The 23,766-nt window shown below is 45.1% G+C and overlaps 1 protein-coding gene across 10 annotated transcripts in view; it reads right to left on the reverse strand.

The window, feature by feature from the left end:
- Positions 1–23,766, reverse strand: part of SEMA6B (semaphorin 6B) — a 1,482,347-nt gene that overhangs the window by 167,135 nt on the left and 1,291,446 nt on the right. For 9 of the 10 annotated variants that reach the window (XM_077475764.1, XM_077475756.1, XM_077475757.1 and 6 more), the window contains one exon: positions 17,350–17,481. The exons of the other annotated variant lie outside the window; for it this stretch is intronic. In XM_077475764.1, the coding sequence (XP_077331890.1) occupies positions 17,350–17,481 (132 nt within the window). The remainder of the gene's footprint in view (positions 1–17,349; positions 17,482–23,766) is intronic. 10 annotated transcript variants of the gene reach the window in all.

The raw sequence follows: 23,766 nt of genomic DNA on the forward strand, positions 1-23,766 counted from the left end.
TAGCAATAGGAATATGAAACATTGCCTGGAAGTCTCATACAATTGTGTTTTTTTGGCAGAGTTCAAAGCTGAAAACATTATTTATGACACTTTTCTAAAGCTGGAATACTTACCTGTTTTGTGAAAGTTTGACAGATGGAGAAACCCCTATAGTATCCACTGGAGCACATGTGTGGGGCACCCTAGTAAAAAGGGTGTTCTGGTGTCCCACACTAGTGCTCCTGAGTCCAGATGTGTAAACAGCTGCTGAGTGTCCTCTCCTTTACACCAAATCAAGTTAGCATTTCTATTACAAACCCCTCTAGACAACAAACTTCCTTTGACTAGAAATAGGCCTGAACAAATGTAGTTCAGGGCGGCACAGTGGTCTAGTGGTTAGCACTCTCGCCTAGCAGTAAAAAGGGTCACTGGTTCAAATCCTCAACCACAACACTACCTACCTGGAGTTTGCATGTTCTCCCTTTGCCTGCGTGGGTTTCCTCCGGATACTCCGGTTTCCTCCTACACTCAAAAGACATGCAGGTAAGTTAATTGGCTTCTGTCCAAAAATGGCCCTAGTAGATGAATGGGGACCTTGGATTGTGGGCTCCTTGAGGGTAGGGACTGATGTGAGTGTACAATGTACAGGGATAAAGACAATTGTAGACACTCACTCAGGTTGAACTGGATGGACTGGTGTCTTTATTCAATCTTACTATGTAACTATGTTAAGTTCAGCTTGCCAAAACATCGTCTTTGGAGTGGGCGAACAAACAATGTTTATTACGAATGATTGAACCCATAAACATGAAAGTTGCCATTTTAAACTGTACAACACTAAATCAAAGCACATGGAGCAGTATGCAAACAATAATAATAATATGAACAGACGACAACTACTTACTTTTCTGAAGAACTCGCTTGACCCTTCTGTACTGATCATGCTCCCTCAGTTTCAGGTCTGACCAGCGTTTCCTCAGTTGATCCTTCTATCGTCCTACCCCAAAATTCTTCTGAAGACTCTTCACAACTTTAGTCATGATCTTGGCCTTTCTGATATTTGGGTTTGGGTAAGGTCCATACTACCCATCATAGTCGTTCCTCTTCAATATGTCCAACATCTCTCCAAAATACATATTTGAGGCCTTAAATCTTCTCCTCCGGGATTGGGATGTTTCTGGCTCCGGGCTTTCCTTGTCCTCATCCTTGTTAGTGGAATTATTAGTGCGCACCTGCTGTGTCTCCATGTGCTCTCCCCATTGCGCCGAAAGAGAAGGGGTGGGGACTACACAAGAAAGAACATCAGGGGCGGGCGGAGTTTCACGCATGCACACTGTATATAAAACGCAACACACGTGCGTCGTACGTACGATCTGTGAGCTGAGGAAGGAGCCGAAGCACCGATTGTTAGAATGAAGGTACAATTTTAACAGCCTATACTGCTTCTAGATTGAGGCTTATATTGGGACAAGATTAGGAGAGTTTAGCCTGACATTAGGGTTTGTCTTGTGTTGTGTCTTGCAGAGAATATGGATCCCTTCAAGAAACCACATTTCCTGGTATTGATATGCTCAGAGAGCTCCCTTGCCTGTGGTAGATTAACAACCCCTTTTATAAGGATCTAAGAAAGAGGAAGGCAGCGCTGGAGAAACTGCTTGCTTTGGTGAAGATCATGGTCCTCATGGCAGACATGACCTATGTGATGGCCAAAATTGGTGCCCTGAGGAGTACATATCTGAGGGAGCGCAAGAAGTTCCAGGAGTCCATGAGATCAGGAGATCCAGATTACATTTATGTCCCCAGGATGTTGTACTATGAGAGGCTGCATTTTCTGGCAGACCAGCGGGAACCCAGGCCAGCACTCTACAGTTTTCATTCAAGGCTTCCTTCACCCCCAGCTGAGGCTTCCAATGTCCAACCTGGGCCTTCCGGGCAGCAACATGTGGAGGGGCCCAGCTTGAGACAGGTATAGCATTGTTCAACATATTTTTTGTCGTACATTTCATGATGTTAACTAGATGTTATTATTGATCAGTAAGTTGTGATTTAACATAGTGGTTTACATATCAATAGACAGTAGTGACCAAAAATGATTGGGACAAGAATGAAACATGCTGGGCTCAGAATGATAGTCTGTTCTATTTGTTAGTCATGAGCTGAAAATTATGTGATTGATGACCAAAAAACTATGTCCCATTTTCATACACAGGAAGACCTCAGCCAGGAGGAGGCTGTGACAAGTGGCAGTCGGGAGGAGGCTGTGGCAAGTGGCAGCCAGGAGCTCCACCATCGCTCTCCTCCTCCTCCACCTCCTGCCACAACTACAAGAGCAGAGCCACAGCCTGGAAGGAAGCCTGGAGGGAAGTGCCTAAGGAAGACCAGAGAGTGATGGCTTGGGTTAAGTCTGGTCTGACAAAAGATGCAGGCTCTTGTATGACCACAGCTTGGGGACATTGATGTCATCTGCTCTTCCTGATCTCTTGGACTTCTGGCCCAGACTGTTCTCCCTTTAGATATGGACTCCTCAGGCCACCAATTTTGCCCAAAGGCTTTGCCAAATTGACTAGTTTCTCCAGCGTTGCCTTCCTGTTTGTTTATGACACCTAATAAAGATTTTTTGGGGTTCAATAAATGCTTGCCTATGTGTTTTACTTCAAAAAGGACAGTTTATTTGTGAGTAGGCAGGTACATTTTAAAAATACAAAGTCAAATTAACAAGGGGCACCAACACCAAACAACCTCCTAGAGATTAAAAATAAAACAATAAAATAAAAAATAATAATTAAAAATGGGGGGAAGGGGGAAAAAGGGAAGAAGGTGGGACTTTAAATGAAGCACACAGCAAGTAAAAAAGTTGATCAAGCGACTAGAAAATTACATTTATTCATATTTCATAATCCATAATCCACCATAAAACATTTTGGGCATCAAGCCTCTAACAAACATTTTGGGCATCATCCCTCTATAAGGTGGATCTTAAATAGACATACAATGTATGAAAATGTATCACAATCCGATAGATCTTAACATTCTAAGTTCTTTTTTTTTTTATTTTTCATTTTTTTCTCTTTGAATATATTGACTATTAAACCATACAAACATTATGTTTTTGGTGTGGGCTGTTGTGTCCCGGGTCTGCATTTGCACACCTTGGGGCATGCATTTGGTTTCGCTGCCTCGTTCGCTGTTGCTGGTCTTCCGGTTACTGAAATGTGCCTTGCGGGTACGCCGCTCTTTCCCGCCTCCTTGTGACGTGGGAGGGGCGGACCTCTGGTCCTTGCCTGCCAGCATCACGCTGTGGACGCCAGGAGTGCTCTGTCCTTTGTGGCGATGCACTGCTGGCGATATGCCATCCCTTGGCTTGGACACACTGAGGAGATGGACTGGTGCTAATCGCCGGACGGCTGAGCCGCCCAGGTGAAAGCATTCCTCTCGTCGGTGTTGTCTCGGCCAGCGTGGTGCTGGGGGCGGGACAAAAGGCGGTGCACCTATTTAGGCATTTCCTCAGTAGGTTCACATACCATTATCTGCTCTACGTGACAGATCATATTCACTTTTTTATGGCCCACTTTTTGGCTATAGGTACACTTTAAAACATTTTTATTTTTCTATTTTGTTGATACACTAACATACACACATTATTAATATAATTATTTATTTTTATTTTTTTTTCCAATTATTTTCACTTAGGCTCCCTTCTGGGATTTTCATTCACACCTCACACATGCACATTTTCACTTTGGAGGTGCCTGTGGTGGGTGTTATCGCCCATGCTGGCCTTTGTGGTGACCGGGAGTTTTTGCTCTGCGATGTTGTGGCGATCCTCGATGCTAATCTGCTGGGGTGTGGGTGCAGACGTGAGTTGGATGCATAGCTCTCATTAATTATAAAATTATACTTCTCTTCCTTTTATATTTCTTATTCAATCTTTTTTATCTTTTGTTCATTTTTTATTTTATTTTTTTAGATTTACTTCATGTTTGCTCCTGATGAGCGGTTGTCGTGCCGCGAAACGCGTCGAGCCTTTATCGTTTTTTAATTTCTACATTAATCATGGAATAATAAGACATCATTTGATTTTATGTGTATTCAATATATTTTACTATCACTCTGTGTACTTTATGCATTAATTGTCATTGCTGCTTTTTTCAAATGTTAAGATCTATCGGATTGTGATACATTTTTATACATTGTATGTCTATTTAAGATCCACCTTATAGAGGTTTGATGCCCAAAATGTTTGTTAGAGGCTTGATGCCCAAAATGTTTTATGGTGGATTATGGATTATGAAATATGAATAAATGTAATTTTCTAGTCGCTTGACCAACTTTTTTACTTGCTGTGTGCTTCATTTAAAGTCCCACCTTCTTCCCTTTTTCCCCCTTCCCCCCATTTTTAATATTTTGATAGGGATGGAGGCGGGCACCTCTTTGATGCTCGCTTCATTTAAAGTCCCAAAATTGTGCTCTGCTTATTTAAAAAAATAATAATGGTGTTGTGGTAAGTTGACACACAAAACACACTAAAAAAATTATGATGATGAGCAAAATGTCAAACAAGGAGATCTTGATTAAAAAGCAACCACAAAATTCAAACAAAAAAATACATAAAAAAAGATGCGGGAGATCCGACGAATAAAAATATTCTATTCATGAAATCAGGAAAAAGAATAAAGAAATACGTTTTGGAGAAGTGTGTGTGAATATGAGCAGCAAAACAACTTCATTCTTCTAGCATTATAAAGAAAAAGCAAATGCTCTGCATTAAACATTTTGTAACATTGCAGTGTGACGAATGTGCTATATTAATTACGAACGCTAGTTTTACCTGACCGAGCGATCCCATCTCAGAATTTATTCTGAGTATGCGTGGCACTTTGTCCGTTGGACTAGGCTACAGACAATCGGAACTGACGCGCATTGGATCATGTTGTGGGAAAATTTTAGATCCAGCTCTCAAACTTTGTTGGTCGGACATTCCGACGGAAAAAGTTTGATGGAGCCCACACATGATGGGATTATCCGACAATATGGTCCAGATCAGACATTTTCCGTCTGAATTTCCGACCGTGTGTACAAGGCGTAAAAGCAGCAAGGATGTGGAATTGCCTTCCACAGGCAGTGGTTTCAGCGGGGAGTATCAATAGTTTCAAAAAACTATTAGATAAGTACCTGAAAGACCACAACAGGGATATACAATGTAATACTGACTTGATGGACTTGTGTCTTTTTTTAACCACACCTACAATTGGCCTTATTAGGAAGGGGGTATAAGTGCCCAGTAGCCAAGTTAAATATAATTACCAAAAAAATGTTATGCCAAGATGTCCTGGTGCCAGATTTTTACTTTTACTTAATACCTGATTGTATGTACTTTATGGGCAGGGAAAGCCCAGGGGGATAGAGAAAGTGTTTCTACAACAGGGAATATTGTTATTAACTCCTTCCCACCCCTTTAAAGCGGAGGTCCACCCTAAAATGGACCTCCGCTCATCGGAATTCCTCCCCCCTCCGGCGCCACAATCGGCACCTTTCAGGGGGGAGGGGGGTGCAGTTACCTGGATAATCCAGGTAACTGCACCCACTTCCGGGCTAGCTCTCTGCGGAAAGGGGCGTACGTTATGCCCCTTTCCGCAAGCGCCCGCCCCCTTCAGCAAGTGCCCCGTTGCCTGCTGGGAAACACACAGCTCCCAGAGGCAGCGGGGACCGTCCGGATTGCGCCGCGCGGCTCGCGCATGCGCAGTAGGGAACCGGGAAATGAAGCCGAAAGGCTCCATTTCCTGATTCCCATACCCAAGATGGCGGCGGCACGAGCGAGCGATCGGCTTCGGGTGCCGACATCGCGGGCGCGCTGGACAGGTAAGTGTCACTATTTAAAAGTCAGCAGCTGCAGTATTTGTAGCTGCTGGCTTTAAAAAAAAAAAAAAAAAACGCGGAGTCCCAGTGGACTCCCGCTTTAAACAAAGTACAGTGTATATACAACCTCACTTAAGTGGGTCTTGTTCCGTACCAGTATTTGTGCTGGGAGTACGTTGCACAGAGTGCTCCCAGCAAACAAATCAGGCTCTCACTGAGAGCTTTAGATCTAGTGCTAACAATCGTGAAACAGGAGTCAAAGTCTCCAATCACCTGATCACTATATAGCCAATCAGTGGAAATCAAAGTGATCAGTAATTACATCATCCAAAGATGACCCAGAGTTAAGGTATGTTTTCTTTCCTCTGAATGGAAAGATAAAATTGTATCTTTCTCTCCTTGCCAGAGGAGAAAGATATAAACCAGCAAAAAAAAAAAAAAGGAAAAAAGAAAAATATAGCTAGATCAAGGTTTGATTTGGGTCAGGAATAATCTTAGTTACATAGTTTGTAAGGTTAAATAAAGACACCAGTCCATCCAGTTCAGCCTGTGTGAGCCCTTGTACACACGGACGGACATTCTGACAACCAAATCCGTTGGATTTTGTCCGACGTATTTTGTCAGACGGATTGTGTCCGAAACTGTTGCATACACACGGTCGGACCAAGTTGTCGGAATTTGCGGTTGCCAAGAACGCGGTGACGTAAGCCGTGTACGGCGGGACTAGAAAAGGGAAGTTCAGCACCACGTCCGGCACCCTTTGGGCTCCTTCTGCTGATCTCGTGTTAGTAGAAGTTTGGTGAGAGACGATTCGCGCTTTTCAGATTAGTGATTTAGATCGCTACTGCTCTTCAGTTTGTGCTTGTGTGTGCGTATCTGATAATCAGTGCATGCAGTCAGTAAGTATTTGTTTCTCATTGTGGACTATATCTTGGTGTAGTACGCTTTGAAAGGCATTTCTTATTGTCTGCTTGCTTCTGCTATTCAGGTCGTTCTTTCAGGCCTTGCTGTTTATCTGTGCTTTCTGTTGTCCGTTCTGACGAGCCGACCGTTTTCAAACCATGTTTCCTCTACGTACTCATCATAGAGTTTGTGCTGTGCAGGGGCTTCGTGTTGGGGTTCTTACTTTGACACAAGCCCGGTCCATGAACAGGGAGGGGAGGCATTTGTGGACCAAGAATTGGTTGCGCCAGTGTGACCAGTTCTCGCACATGCCTTTGCTCCGTGAGATCCACGAGAATAATCCTGATGATTTCAGGAATTATCTCGACGGACCCCGTTTATCACCGTCTGCTGGCTTTGCTGACCCCTTATATCACCAGGCAGGATACCTGCATGCGGCAAGCCATCACTCCGGAGCAGAGGCTCATTGCCACGTTGCGCTACTTGGTGACAGGGAGAAGCCTTCAGGACCTCAAGTTCTCTACAGGCATCTCCCCCCAGGCTCTGGGGATCATTATTCCAGAGACCTGTTCTGCCATCATTCAGGTCTCTCAGAAGGACTATATGAAGCTAAGTTTTCTCCTTAAACATCACATTCTATGTATTTCATGATTGCTAATGTCTTGCATTTCTTTCCTCATTCCCTAATTACCATCATTGCAATATGCTCTAATTCATATACTCTGCCCCTTTATCCTCAGGCATATTTGCCTCACTAACTTCCCCACCATGCTCTTCTTGGCCCATAAATCTATAGTCTAGTCACTTACCAATGTCTTTTGTCAGATCCATAGTATTGCTTTCCCCTAAACACCCCCTATAATGTCTACAAATGTGATGTGTGTGCTTCAAATAATGCACAGTCACTTTTTTTAATTTTTGGGGTTGTGCCAAACTCATTAGGAACCCCCCTCCCCCCAACTGCTAGCTCAGCTGATAGCAATCCTCTATCTGATGACTTTACCAAACCCAATACACACTATACCTACCTTTTCGATGATCACATTTATGGATGAATTCACCTAAGCATGTAGTGCAAGGGCCTGCCTCAATACTTGCTATTTTTTTTTTTTAACATATTAATTATCTGGATATGTAATAGCAGAATGTCAAAATGTGCTTCCATTTTGTTTTCTTTTTGGGATTATGACACTTCTTACCTGTCCGGTGGGCTGCCAATAGTGTAACTAAGGAGGGGCTTCTCAAAGTATCACACATTATTTAGGCATTCAGCTCTCAATCAAGTGGAGAGGGTTACCTGTCCAAAACATCCCCCCTCATTTTTTAGCAAGGGCCCATCAGATGGGGGGGGGGGGGGGGATGGGGGGGTGATGACTCTCATAAGGGGACCTTATACTTTAGGCTTTAAATACTCAGTTCCCAAAATGTTATACTAATTTTGTCCAAAAATGTTGGTGTCTAATCTGCTTGCAATGTTGATTTGTCAAATTACACATTTTTGTTCTTGTTTCACTACACAGTGTCCTTTAACGCCACAGGAATGGCAGACTGTGGCCTCCCACTTTGCCAGTTTTTTTTCAAGTTGTGCCTTTTTTCAACAACAGTGCAAACCCAAGTTCAGAGCGAGATGAGGGGACAGTTTCTTCTTCAGATAATCTAATGTTGTGGGTCTGCTACACACACACCTTGTTTTTGTAACTAATGTATGTAGTACATTACTGACCAAAATCGTGCTCATTTTCAGCACCATGGCAGGAAAATGGCATGATTGTCCAAATTTACACCTCACTGTGGGTGTTTTTTACTAAAGGCACATCCACTATGCACTACAAGTGCACTGCAAATGTACACCTGAAACTGCACTTGGAGTGCAAAGTGGAGTTTCCTTTAGTAAATCACACTCCTTCTCAGCACAAACTCAAATTTTACTACAAATACATTTTTGGCGCAATGAAAAAGGAAGCCACACATTGTTGATAATTAAACTTTTTAATACAAGCACATTCACATGTGCATTTAGAAAAGGTTTTTACAACAAACCAAGAAATTGTGTGTATCAAAAACAGAGTTTAATGAAAATTTGGTTTACTTGGTGTTTTTGTGTAAACAGGCATGTATCAAACCGTAAAATAAAGAACACAGGAACTTACAGGAAGTTCAACTTTGAAAAGTGAAGACAATATCAGACATGTGTATGTACAAACTGGGCTGATATTGCCTTCATCACATTGTGTGTGACCCCTGAAAAATACAAATTTGGAATATGCACACAGTGTGTCAACATGTGCTATCTCCCATCATGGGGGATCAATGTACATGCTTTGGGGCTGCAACCCCTTCATCTCAGCCACTTTACACAAAACATGTACATTGATCCCCCATGATGGGAGATAGTACATATTTACACACTCTGTGCATCTTCCAAATTTCTAATTTCGATAAATACAAAACTTGTGTTTTAAAATATCAAAAATAAAACCCTATCTATTTTTTTGTGTTTCACACTCTCCCCAAAACATCAATGATGTTCTTCATTTTATTTTTAACATCATTGATGTTTTGCTGTATATTTTCCAAATCCCGATTGCACCCCATTATCTCCCCAATCAGGATCTGGGCACTTTCACTGGTAAAACGGGAATCTTCTTCCACATCACCTACAAAACAAAGCAAAAAAACACACCATGTAATAAAAATATGGTGACATACATTGATGAGCTTACCGGAAGCTGTGTTCTCCGACACTCACCTGTTGTGGTGACAATTTGCCCAACCTCAACGATCTGTCCTTCCTCCTCCTCCTCCTGCTCCTCTGTTTCTGGTCTTCGAAGTTGCCCTTCTTTGGGAGGGGTGTGGTCCCTGGTGTCCTCATACTTGCCGAGTCTTCTCTCCCCTATGAGAATGGAAAAATAAAAAAATTAGCACACAGAGGGCAGAAATAGGAATATGAAACATTGCTTGGAAGTGTTGTACAATTGTTTTTTGGCCGAGTTCCAAGGTGAGAACATTAATGTGGACACTTTGTTAAGCTGGAATACTTACCTGCAGAACGATGTTTCTTACGAACGAATGAAACCATGAACTTGAAAGTGGCCATTTTAAAATGCACTACATGAAATCAAAGCACATGGAGCAGTATGCAAGCAAGAATAATCATATGAACACACGACAACTACTTACTTTTTTTTAAGAACACGCTTGATCCTTAGGTACTGCTCGTGCTCCCTCAGTTTCAGGTCTGACCAGCGTTTTCTCAGTTGATCCTTGGATCGTCGTACCCCAAAATTCTTCTGAAGGCTCTTCACAACTTTAGTCATGATCTTGGCCTTTCTGATATTTGGGTTTGGGTAAGGTCCATACTTCCCATCATAGTCGGTCCTGTTCAATATGTCCACCATCTCCAACATCTCTCCAAAAGACATATTTGAGGCCTTAAATCTTCTCTTCCTGGATCGGGACGTTTCAGGCTCCGGGCTTTCCTCACCCTCCTCCTCGTTAGTGGAACTATTATTAGTGCGCACCTGAGTTCTCTCCGCCATGTACTCTCCCCACTGCGCTGGAATCGAAGGGGCGGGGAATAGTCTAGAAAGAACATCAGGGGTGGGCGGAGTTTCACGCATGCACACTGTATATAAAACGCAACACGCGTGTGTCGTCCGTACGATCTGGGAAGAGAGTGAGGCGCGGACGCCACGATCGTGCAAACGAAGGTAACATTTTTAACTTGGTGCATCACTAGACTAGTCTGCTTCTATCTAGGCCGATGTTGGGACAAGATTAGGAGGGTTTTTAATGGCATTATTAGTATTTGAGGGTTTGTCTTGTGTTGTGTCTTGCAGACAATATGGATCCATTCAAAAACCCAAATTTTATGGGGCTATTCCTCGAACTATACAAGGAGGTGCCCTGCCTGTGGCAGTTCCACAACAAGTTTTACAACGACATAAGAAAGAGGAACGCAGCGCTGGAGAAACGTCTTTCTTTGGTGCGGATCATGGTCCCCAGGGCAGACAGGGCCTATCTGAATAGGAAAATTGGGGCCATGAAGATTACATATCTCAGGGAGAGAAAGAAGCACCTGGAGTCCTTGAGAGCAGGAGATCCAGATGCCATTTATTACCCCAGGATGGTTTACTTTGAGAGGCTGCATTTTCTGGTAGACCAGGGGGTACCCAGGCCACCACTCAGGCCACCACTCTCCAGTCTTCCTTCAAGGCATCCTTCACCCCCAGCTGAGGCTTCCAACGTCCAACCTGGGCCTTCCAGGCAGCAACATGTGGTGGGGCCCAGCTTGAGACAGGTATTGCATTTTTGTATTTCTTGTGTTACATTTAATGATGTTAACTAGATGTTCTTATTGATCAGTAAGTTGCGATTTAACAAAGTGGTTTACATATCAAGAGACAGTAGTGACCAAAAATGATTGGGACGGGAAAGAAAAATGCTGGGCTCAGAATGATAGTCTGTTCTATTTGGTAACATTCAATTGCAAAAGCCAGGAGCACAAAATGGTGTGATTGATGATCAAAAAGCTAAAACGATGTCCCCTTTTCATACACAGGAAGACCTCAGTCGGGGGGAGGCTGTGGCAAGTGGCAGCCAGGAGGTCGACCAACGTCCTCCTTCTCCTCCTCCTGCCCCAACTACAGGAGCCGAGCCACAGCCTCGAAGGATGCCTGGAGGGAAGTGCCTAAGGAAGACGAGAGAGTGATGGCCTGGGTTCAGTCTGGTCTGCCAGAAGATGCAGCCTCTTGAAGAACCACATCCTGGGGACATAAATGGCATCTGAATTTCCTGTTCTCTAGGACTTCTGGACCAGACTTCTCTCCCTGAGATATGTACTCCTCAGGCCACCATTTTTTATTATTCTAATTTGTTCATGTCTGCCCTGGGGGCCAAAGGCTGCACCAAAGTAACAAGTTTCTCCAGCGCTGCGTTCCTCTTTTTATTTTATTGCGACCAAAATAAAGTTTTTTTTTGTTTGATGAAATACTTGTGTATGTGTTTTCCCTCCAAAAGGCCAGTTTATTTGTGAGCAGGCAGGTACATTTAAAAAATACAAAGTGAAATGAATAACAAGGGATACCAACACTAAACAACCTCCCGTAGAATAAAAACGAAAAAACAAAGATAAAAAATGCATTAATGTTGTTGTGGTAAGTTTACACACAAAAAACACCCCAAAAAAAGGAGAAATTAGCAAACTGTCTTTAAAGGAGATTTTTAGGCAATAAAAAAAAGAAAGCATCCAAAAAAGAATAAACAAAATCTAAAATTATGTAGATGTGACGCAAACTAAAATTGTATTGCCGAAATGGTTAAAAAAGAGTCATGAAATACGTTTGGGAGAAGTGTGAGTGTGTAAAGAACAAGAGAATGCACTTCATGAAAGAATTTTTAACATTGCAGAGTGACGAATGTGCTATATCGCTTACGAGCAGTAGTTTTACCTGAACGAGCGCTTCCGTGTCGGAATTTGAATGTGAGCATGCGTGGCACTTTGTCCATCGGAGTAGGCTACACATGATCGGAGTATGTCCGATCGGACCAGTTTGTCGGAAAAAATTTCCAGCAAGTTGGAAAATTTGGTCCGACGGATATTCCGACGGAAACAGTCTGATGCATACCACACACAGTCGGAATATCCGACAAAACGGTCCGATAGGACACATTCCGACGGATTCTCCGACCATGTGTACAAGGGCTGAGTGTGGGTGTGTGTGTCTACAACTGTCCCTATTGCTGTACATTGTACATCACACATTCGCATCAGTCCCTACCTTCATTCCAAGCCCCCATTCATATACTATACCAATTTTAACCTACCAGCATGTCTTTGAAGTGTGGGAGGAAACCAGGGTACCTGGAGGAAGCCCACGCAGGCATAGGGAGAGCATGCAAACTCCAGGCAGGTAGTATCGTGGTTGGGATTTGAACCAGCAACCCTTTTTACTGCTAGGCAAGAGTGATACCCACTACACCACTGTGCTGCCCCCTTGTGCCACGTACACATGATCGGACAATCCGCCTGTGTGTGGGCTCCGGTTGACTTTTTGTTCCCAAAAGTCAGGTGGACTTAGAAAGAAGTTTTGTCTCAAAATTGTCCCCCGGACTTGGCAGTGTGCTAGTCTGCCGAACTTTTGAAATGAACGGACATGCCCACACACGGAGAAAAGTCCGTTAATTTTGAACAGGGCTCCAGGTAGATGGAATTAGCGGAGGAAGTGAATGTCGCTGCCTCCATCAGCGAGATTGACACCTCGCTAGCCCACCTGGTATGGTCCCCCCAAAGTCCATAGCAGACCCTTATCCGAGCACGCAGCCCGGCTGTTCAGGAGAGGGGTCAGGGAGCGCCCCCCTGAGCCGTACCAGGCCGCATTCCCTCAACATGGGGGGTGCTTTGGGGAAGGGGGGCCCTGCAGCCTGCCCACCCCAAAGTACCTTCCCTCCAGGGCCCCCCTTCCTCAAAGCACCTCCCCATGTTGAGGGCACGCGGCCTGGTACGGCTCGGGGGGGGGGGGGGCGATCGCTCGTCCCCACCCCCTTTCCTGACCGGCCGGGCTGCCTGCTCAGATAAGGGTCTGCTATGGACTTTGGGGGGACCCCCACGCCATTTTTTTGGCATAGGAGTTCCCCTTTAAATCCATACCAGGTGACGGGGCTAGCGAGGTGTCAATTTCGCTGATGGAGGCGGCGACATTCACTTCCTTCCCTAGTTCCGTCTACCTAGAGCCACGTTCAAAGTGAATGGACTTTACTCCATGTGTGGGCAAGTCTGTTCATTTCAAAAGTCCGGTGGACTCCCGCCATAGTCAGGTGGATTGTCCACCAGAAAAGTCCGGTCATGTGTGGGCAGGTCCGCTCGTTTGGAAAGTCCGGCGGTCCTCCGCTGCAAAGTCAAGTGGACAAGTGAAAGGATGAATAGTTGTCTCGTGCTCTCAAAAAGAGGAAAATAAAAACAATATATTGTATTTTATTAATAAAACAAAATAAACTCTGACTGGAGTTAAGGTTAAAAACAATGTTTTTTTTTAACATTCAATTTTTATTTAGTTATCAGAACATAAAATAACAAATAAAGACATTAACCACTTGCCGCCCGCCCTATAGGCAATTGACGGTTTTCAAAGTGGTTGCATAATCCTGATCGGACGTCATATGACGTGATCAGGATTATGAGCCGCTGCGCGCCCCCGGGGGCGCGCCCCCGGGGGCGCGCATCGCGGCGATCGTTGTTGCGGGGTGTCAGTCTGACACCCGGCAACTATGATCTCGGTAAAGAGTCTCCGATGGAGACTCTTTACCACGTGATCAGCCGTGTCCAATCACGGCTGATCACAGTGTAAATAGGAAGAGCCGGTGATTGGCTTTTCCTCACTCGCGTCTGTCAGACGCGAGTAGAGGAGAGCCGATCGGCTGCTCCTCTGACGGGGGAATCTGTGCTGATCGATTATCAGCAAAAAATTTTTGCTAATTAGTAATTTTTCTTCATACATTTTGGCCAAAATGTATACTGCTACATATCTTTGGTAAAAATAACCCACATTAGTGTATATTATTTGGTCTTTGTGAAAGTTATAGAGTCTACAAACTATGGTGCCAATCACTGAAAATTGATCACATCTGATCAGGCCTTCAGTATATCAGGTGTATCTCATTTCTTGAGACACTAACAAGTCCGGAAAGTACAAATACCCCCCAAATGACCCCTTTTTACAAATTAGACATTCCAATGTATTAAGTAAGTAGCATGGTGAGTTTTTTTTAAGTTGTCATTTTTTCCCACAATTCTTTGCAAAAAAATTACATATTTTTTTATTTATTTTTTAAATTATCATATTATCAGGTTATTTCTCACACACAGCATATGCATACAACAAATTACACCCCAAAATACATTCTGCTACTCTTCCCGAGTATGGCAATACCACATGTGTGAGACTTTTACACAGCCTGGCCACATACAGAGCACCAACATTGAAGTAGTACCTTCAGATGTTCTATGAGCAAAAAAAAGGCCGTGGAGTACCAGGACAATGGAATTTCCCATAAAATGACCCCATTTTGGAAAGGAAACACCCCAACATATAATATGTGAGGCATAATGAGTCTATTGAACAGTTCATTTTTTTCCAGAAGTTTTTGGAATATGTGGAAAAAAATGAAAACGCATTTTTTTTTTACACAAAGTTGTCAATTTATAAGATATTTCTAACACATAGCATGTATATAGCAAAAGTTACACCCCAAAACACATTCTGCTACTCCTCCCGAGTATGGCGATACCACATGTGTAGGACTTTTACACAGCCTGGTCACATAGAGAGGCCGAAAATTGAATACGTTTGAGTACGTTCAGGCGTTCTAGGAGTATAAATGACACATCTCATTTCATTCCTACCTATCACACTTTTGAAGGTCCTGGGGCACCAAGACAGGGAAATGACCCACAAAATGACCCCATTTTGGAAAGCAAACACCCCAACGTATATTCTATGAGGAATGGGCTGCAAATAGGTACTCGGGTACTCTGATGGGCTGTAGATAGGTACTCTGGTAACAGAGATGGCCTGGTGACAGGTACTCGAGTACTCTGATGGCCTGGTGACAGGTACTCGAGTACTCTGATGGCCTGGTGACAGGAACTCGAGTTTTCTTATGGCCTGGTGACAGGTACCCGAGTACTCTGATGGCCTGGTGACAGGTACTCAGGTACTCTGATGGCCTGGTGACAGGTTCTCTGATGGCTTGGTGGCTGGTATTTGGGTACTCTGAAGGGCGGTGACAGGTACTCAGGTACTCAGATGGACTGTGACAGGTACTCGGGTACTCAGATGGACTGCGACAGGTACTCGGGTACTCAGATGTGCCGTGACAGGTACACGGGTACTCTGATGTGCCGTGACAGGTACACGGGTACTCTGATGTGCCGTGACAGGTACACGGTACTCTGATGTGCCGTGACAGGTACTCGGGTACTCTGATGGGCTGTGACAGATACTCGGGTACTCTGATGGACTTGGACAGGTACTCGGGTACTCAGATGGGCTGTGACAGGTACTCGGGTACTCAGATGGGCTGTGACAGGTACTTGGGTACTCAGATGAACCGTGACAGGTACTCGGGTACTTTGATGGACCCCAACAGGTACTCGGGTACTCAGATGGACTTGGACAGGTGCTCGGGTACTCAGATGGACCTGGACAGGTGCTCGGGTACTCTGATGGACCGTGACAGGTACTCGGGTACTCTGATGGACTTGGACAGGTACTCGGGTACTCTGATGGACCGTGACAGGTACTCGGGTACTCTGATGGACCGTGACAGGTACTCGGGTACTCTGATGGACTTGGACAGGTACTCAGATGGACTTGGACAGGTACTCGGGTACTCTGATGGACCGTGACAGGTACTCGGGTACTCTGATGTGCCATGACAGGTACTCGGGTACTCTGATGGGCTGTGACAGATACTCGGGTACTTTGATGGACTGGGACAGGTACTCGAGTCTTCTGATGGACTGTGACAGGTGCTCAAGTACTCTGATGGACTGTGACAGGTACTCTGATGGACTGTGAGTGACAGGTACTATGAGGTGTGGTGACAGGTCCTCTTTATTGGGGGGGGGGCAATCAGTGTGATTGGTGTACACTGTAGGCGGTAACGAGATGTTACCGCAATCTCCTGTGTGAGGAGGAGAACCCGGTAACATCTCGTTACCGCCGTTTGTTTACATTTTAGTGATCGGCTGTGATCCTTTCACAGCCGATCACGTGGGTAAACAGCCGGCCATTGGCTGTTTACCAGCATTGGTGACAAGCAGTATTCCCGGGGAACACGCCGCCACCGACATGCACGTGCAGCGCGCTCGTGTGCATGCGTCGTGCACAGTGTGGGTGTGACCATCTGTGATCGGCCATGACTTCATCACGGCCGATCACGTGGTAAACAGCCATAACCAATGGCTGTTCACCCCCTTCGGTGGCGAGCGGTGTCTCCGTGACACGCCGCCACCAAAGAATCAGGAATGCGCACGCACGATCGCATTCCCTGTTTAAACGGGAGGCCATCATATGACGGCCTCCCGCCACAATAGGTGTGCCGCCTAGCCGTCATTTGACTGTCGGTGGTCAGAAAGTAGTTAAAGTGCTAACAGTAATTCATAGCATGCCTGGCTGTTGACTCTAAGAATGACATCACACAGGTTAGGGGCCTCAGTTGATTTCCACATTTTCGTTCTGGTAAGTCTAGCTGCTATAAGAATATTTGCCACTAATATTCTGTATTGAAGTGGGAAAGTGTCAAGGTTGAAACCTAAAAGGGCCATAGCAGGTGAGAGTTTTAACAAGTTGCCTGTGAGAGAGGCAATAAAGGTGGATATCGAGTTCCAGAAACTGGTCAGATTTTTACAACTCCATAAAATGTGGAATAAGGAAACAACTTGATTCGTACAACGCCAGCTTAGTGGTGATGTAGATGGATATATTTTAGCTAATTTGTAAGGAGTTAGGTACCATCTATTCAATATTTTCTGGGAGTTGTCCCAATGCTCTAAGCAGGATGTTGCAGTTTGGTTTATTAAAAAAATGCTTTTTTTATATAATCAATTACCTTGGTGATGGTACTAGTTCCTCTGCCACAGGTGTCCATATGGAATCTGGAGTGCGCTGCTCCTTAAACCGACCAGAAAATGTCAAGGCCACCTGCTCCATGTCAAAAATGCAGACAGCAGAGCCATGTATACTGGAAAACAAAACAAATTAGTGGAACACTTAAAGGCTAAGTTCACTTTTTTATTTTTTTATTAAATTCCACCTGCTCTATGTGCCAGTATAGATGTAATGGAGCTCTTATGGAGCAGAGATAATTCTGTCCCTCTCTCCAGAAGCATCACCTCAGCCAGAAGTTACTTAAACAGAAATCACTTCTCATCTTCCTGTAATCTGTCATGAGCATAGTATAGGACAGTGCTGGCGAACCTTGGCACCCCAGATGTTTTGGAACTACATTTCCCATGATGCTCATGCACTCTGAAGTGTAGTTGAGCATCACGGGAAAGATGGCATCCAGATGGTTCCAAAACATCTGAGGTACCAAGGTTCACCATCATTGGTATAGGCCGGAGGACCCTGGATTCAGGAAGTGCAGAGGCTCTGACATCATTGAACACACCCACTTGACCCCAGGAGAAACCTCCCACTAGACAAGGAGATTCCTCCCACTCTCCTCACCTGTTTCAGCCCAAAAGTGCTTTCCTAGACCTAGACCTAGAAGCTGTCAACTTCTACATTGTGAGTGGGCTGCTCTCCCTAATCACACACATCCCCCTGATGTATTTCTTCTGATTTCTTTCTCCTTGCGTTGAAGAATAGTGTTACAGGCTGAGCGCGTCAGCAGCAGAGAGTGAGGAGAGTTTAGAAAGCATACTATCTGCAGCAAAGCAGACTGTCAGTGAGAAACACTATAAACTGGTTCTACCAATACCTTTTTTTTTCTCAGTGCAACTGACAAGAATGCCAGAAGAGCATTTCTTACGAGAAAAAAACATGACCCCCTCTAAATTCTCATACGGACTCTAAAAGCTCACCACAACTTACATTAATTAGATATGAAATGTTGGATAGATGTGCTAACCCATTTTGTGAAGAAATAATGAAAACCAAATTCACAAATCCGTGCGCACACGGGTCACTTACCAGAGGGTGCAGTCACACACTATTGGCCCAAAACACGTATGTTATATTCATCCAGTTACACCCCCCCACTCAACCTGGTTCCAGATCACACCATGTATAAATCACCTCTGAATTCTGAGCCTCTCACCGCCTGGGCTTGCCACACAGTAGCCACAATCGCATTTCTCTCCTCTGCTATAGCAGAGCCTACAGTAGGAGAAAAGGTTGACTTTTGGCAGATTGCTTCAAAGTTTTTTTACTGTGTATAATGTGATTGTGGGTACTGGGTGGCAACCCCAGGTGGTGAGAGGCTCAGAATTCGGAGGTGAATTATCTATGGTGTGACCTGTTACCATCTGGAACCAGTATGAGCGGTGGAGGCAGAGTTTACAAATGCGCAGCTGCAGTCTGGTGCATTTCTGTTCACCAGTTCCGGTGCGATTCAGGGCCAAATTTTTACCGGAATTTGCACTAAACTAGAAACAAACGCTCGAGACCCTTTTCAAAACCGCACCTCGGCTGCCTCGGACATGTGTGAACCGGCTCCATGTTATGTGAATTGGATGCAGTAAAAACGCATATATATCAGCTTTATCGGATGATTATAACATATGTGTTTGGGCCAATATTGTGTGACCGCACCTTCTGGTAAGTGACCTGCGTGGTGAAGGTGCTCCAAAGTGGTGGTAAAGAGGCATTCCCTCAACCTTCATGAGGGAATCGGGGGCCTTCAGTAACCAAAATTGCTAGCTAGCTCAAACTATATATGGACGTAGCTGACTTATAGATTTGAAATAGTATAAATAAAACAGTGCTACACAAGACTTTGATTCACACACTTCTACACACACACATCTTCTTCTTCACACACACACACAGAATGAGACACTTTCATTACACACACTTTCATACACTGAAGAAGATATTTACTTTAGGCCTATATTCAGCCTAACTCCTAACAGCTGTTCTAACAGACACCTCTATGACAATAGAGAAAGCAAGAACCTATGTCTTTTCCTGTACTTTCTTTTACTACAGTTTTTATTCCGAATATCTTTTGTTTTACTACATCAAGCTGTATGAAGTTTTAACTTTGTATATATTTTCAAGTTGATGCTAAGTGTGATAAAATAAACTCACAATTTGTTTTAAGATAGCCTGGCTATTGAACTATTGAACAAAATGCCTAAAAAGACACTATTGACATTACACGTGTCTGTGAAGTTTTCTTTACTTTTACATTGGCTAAGCCAGCCCATTTTTTTCCCCCTGCTCCTCGACAATGGGGGGGTTAGAATAACACAATTTTGTGATTGATCATGTCTCTGGAAAAAGCGATCAAAGAACTTAGAAAGAGGAGTCCAGGGCTTATTGCCCAGGAGGAGCACAGGAAGTGACCTCAACCTGATGGAAAAAGCAGGGAAATGCCCAGGAGGCACACAGGAAGTGATCTCAACCTGATGGAAAAGGGTGGGAAAATGCCCAGGAGGCACACAGGAAGCAACCTCAAACTTCCTTTTATAAGCCCAGCCACTGCCAAATTGCTGGATTATCTTCGGTCCCCCCTTGTTCCTGTGCTAGTGTGTGAGCTGTCTGAACTTGTTGTGGCCTGGAAACCTATTTGACTACTCTTGATTGCCGCTTGCCATTGACCTGGAATTGGTACCTTGACCATTCTACTTCTTTGCCCCTTTTGTACTTTAGCTGCCAGATTGGAACTGACCTTGGCTTGGATCTCGACAATTCTTCTTCTGATTATCTCTTTTATACTTTGTTGCCAAACTGGACTTGACCTCGGCTCGGATCTTGGACTAAGGCTTGAACTGTGCTCCGCACCCCTGGCACCTGTGCCACTTGGTGCCCACCAAGGCTCTGTCTTCATCTCCATAGGCTCCAAAGACCCGAGGTGCAAAGGAGGCATCCCCACTACTTTTGTCTCTACTCAGGTATGTGGCCCCCGTGACAGAATAATCCAGCCATGTCTGAGACTGAGGGGAGTGCTTCCGCCATCGAGGCCCTGTGCTAACAAGTGGCCTCTGTGTCTCAGGCCCTGACATTCATACAAGAGGGGTACTTTCAACTGGAAGGTCGGCTGACTGCAATGGCCAATACCTCAGTTCTGAGCCCTGAGCTACCTGTTATGGCTATGGAGCAGCCCCTCTCTACTCCAGCTCCCGAACCACGGGTTCCTATGCCAGAATGCTTTTCAGGGGTTTGCCACAAGTTCCGGGCTTTCAGGAACACCTGTCGGCTATACTTTACCTTACAGCCTAGGAACTTCTAGTAGCCTTACTTACAGAAGAACCTCAAGCATGGGCTCATCAGCTATTGGAAAGGGAGAGTCCTATACTGTACTCACTGTCTTTCTTTGATACCATTGCAATGCTTTATGATGACCCACAATGAACAACCACAGCTGAAACAGTGTTGACCTCTCTACAACAGGGGAAATGCCCTGTTGAGGACTAAGTAGCGTAATTCCGCAAGTGGGCTGCAGACACTGCATGGAACGATGCTGCCTTGCGCCATCAGTTTCGCTTGGGCCTGTCAGAGCCCCTCAAAGACAAATTAGCAAGGGTGGGGCTCACTGATACATTGTAACCTACAATTTAGATGGCTGTCTGATGCAACTCGGCTAAGTTTGTGCACCCCTCACACCCGAAGAGCGACAACGCCATCGCCTGAAGAATATATGCCTGTATTGTGGTGGAGGAGGTCACTTTCAGGGATCTTCATCTGTTTTGCCATACATTGTTAAATCCTCGCATCTCACTCTCTGCCTCTCTTTGCAGATACCGGGAAGGGTAACAGCCATTATTGACTCTGGGACTTGCAGCTGCTTTATTGACATCCACTTCTCCAAAAAGTATGGAATCCCACTATGTAAGAAACCCCAGCCATTTACTGTTACAGAGACTTCCTGGACTCTTTGATAAGAAGGAGTCTGAATCCCTGCTGCCTCACCGGCCGTATGATTGCCCCAGTAAGCTTCTTCCTGGTTCTGCAATATCATTTGGGAGGATCTTCTCACTCTCTAAGCCTGAATTAGAAATCCTCTGAAAATACATTGATGACAATCTTAGGAAAGAGTTCATCCAGCCCTCTATCTCTCCTGCTGGCGCTGGACTCTTCTTTGTGGAAAACAAGGATCATTCTTTAAGACCATGTATTGACTACAGAGAATTGATCACAATCACAAACAATACCCGTTGCCTCTGGTCCCTAAGCTCATTCAGAGGTTCCGCACCGCCAAGGTCTTCTCAAAATTGGACCTACAGAGGGCCTATAATTGAATACAAATAAGAGAGGAATGGAAAATGGCCTTTCGTACTAGGTTTGGCCATTTTGAGTATCTGGTCATGCCATTTGGGTTGTGTAACGCCCCAGCAACATTCCAACACTTGGTGAATGACATATTTTGGGATTTTCTTGACCTCTTCATGATAGTGTACTTAGATGACCCCTGCCGAACAGAACTATGATGACTGGGAACTCCTTGCTATTATACTGGAATGGCAATATCTATTGGAAGGAGCCTCACACCCTATACTTATCTACATTGATCATAGGAATTTGGAATACCTCTGTAAGGGAAGTGTGCGCCTGGCGCACGCTGGTGCGCATGCGTATGCATGGGACTAAAAGAACGAGCAGCGATCGCCAGGCACACGCGCATGCACAGGGGACTACAGATGCCTGTGCACGCCTATGCGCATGCGCGGTGTGCACGCTTTGGCGATAGTTGGTGCCAGTTGGCCTATTTAAGGGGGGCTCCAGCAGCAAATCAGTGCTGACTGGTCTTTCAGCTTAGTTCCCATTGCTCTGAAACCCGCACTGTTTGTCTGATTACCCGTTGCTGACCTTAGCTCCCGTTGACCCTGCTCTGAACTCTGCTATACCTAATCTTTGGTTCCTGATCTCGGCTTCCCATCTGACCAGTCTCTGTCTGATGTTCTGTTATCCTGCTGCCCACCTGTTGACGAACCCGGCTATTTCTGTGACCTTGCTCAGGTGCCCTGCTCGGCCCAGCGCTACAGCCCGAGTGTTTGCCACCACAGTCCTGCGACCAGCTGTGACTTCCTGCTCTGCAACCACAGTCCTGCGACCAGCTGCGACTTCCTGTTCTGCAACCACAGTCCTGCGACCAGCTGCGACTTTCTGCTTCAGGATCCCAGGCTTCCATTTGCAGGCACTCGTGTGCCTCCTGTCCCTTGGTTCCTTCTGTTTCACTCTCAGTGGGACCTGGGCTGGAGATACAAGAGAGCCTGACCTCGTCATTTCAGTCTCCCCACAGGTACGTAACAGTACCAGTCAGCCAGCAATGGAGTCTGAAAGGGAGGCCTCTCTGCTGTCAACCCTCAGCCAGACTGTTATTGTACTGTCACAGGTAGTGCAAGGGTTTCACATGGACTTGACCCGCATCCATAACCAACTGCAGTATACATCCAGCTTAACTCAAACCGGACTGTCTTACCTTCCTGAACCCAGGGTACCCCTACCTGAACGGTTTTCTGGGGACCAGAAAAATACAGAACTTTTCAGAATGCCTGTGAACTGTATTTTTCGTTGTTACCTCATACATTCCCTACCGAGGAAGTAAAGGGGGGATTCCTCATCTCCTTATTGCTGGAGGAACCTCAGGCTTGGGCATTTCAGCTTCGGGAACAACACGACCCTATCTTGGCTTCGGTCAATTCCTTTTTCGCTGCCATGGCTCAGTTATATGCCTTTTCCCTTTCCGTCGCCAGACAACAGAGACTTCACTGAGTCATTTACAACAAGGCTCCAAGCCGGTGGAGCACTATGTCTCGGACTTTCGTTTATGGAGCATCGATACTGAATGGAATGATTCAGCCTTACATTTCCAATTTCGTCTTGGCCTGTCAGAAGCCATCAAGGATGAGCTCGCCAGAGTGGAAATGCCTACCTTCCTGAATGATTTAATCCATCTACGTATACAGATTGACCGTCGCCTAGGTGAAAGACAGCTTGAAAGAGCTGGGAACCTTCATCTACTACCTACCTGCTCGATGGATTCATCACCCACCTCCTCCTCAACTTTGCCAAGAAATGTTTCTGACGTCAGGAAAGTTTCACATGCCAGCTTTCCTAGGCCTCCTCTGACCAAACAAGAGTGGTCTCGACGTCGCCTCAATAACTTCTGTCTTTATTGTGGTGAGCAGGGGCACTTCTTGCAGACTTGTTCCCGGAGACTTCCTAGAAGACCCCTCCTTCCATCTTCTACAGCTGTAGCACTGAGTTCCAGCCAATACCACACCCTGCTGCCAGTCTCCCTCCAGTTATCCAGAAAGACTCTAACCATTTCTGCCATTGTGGACACTGGGGCCTGTAG

Source organism: Lithobates pipiens, unplaced genomic scaffold, assembly GCF_037356315.1.
Source record: "Lithobates pipiens isolate NorthernLeopardFrog02 unplaced genomic scaffold, aLitPip1_a1.2 Scaffold_13, whole genome shotgun sequence".
Classification (NCBI taxonomy): Eukaryota; Metazoa; Chordata; class Amphibia; order Anura; family Ranidae; genus Lithobates; species Lithobates pipiens.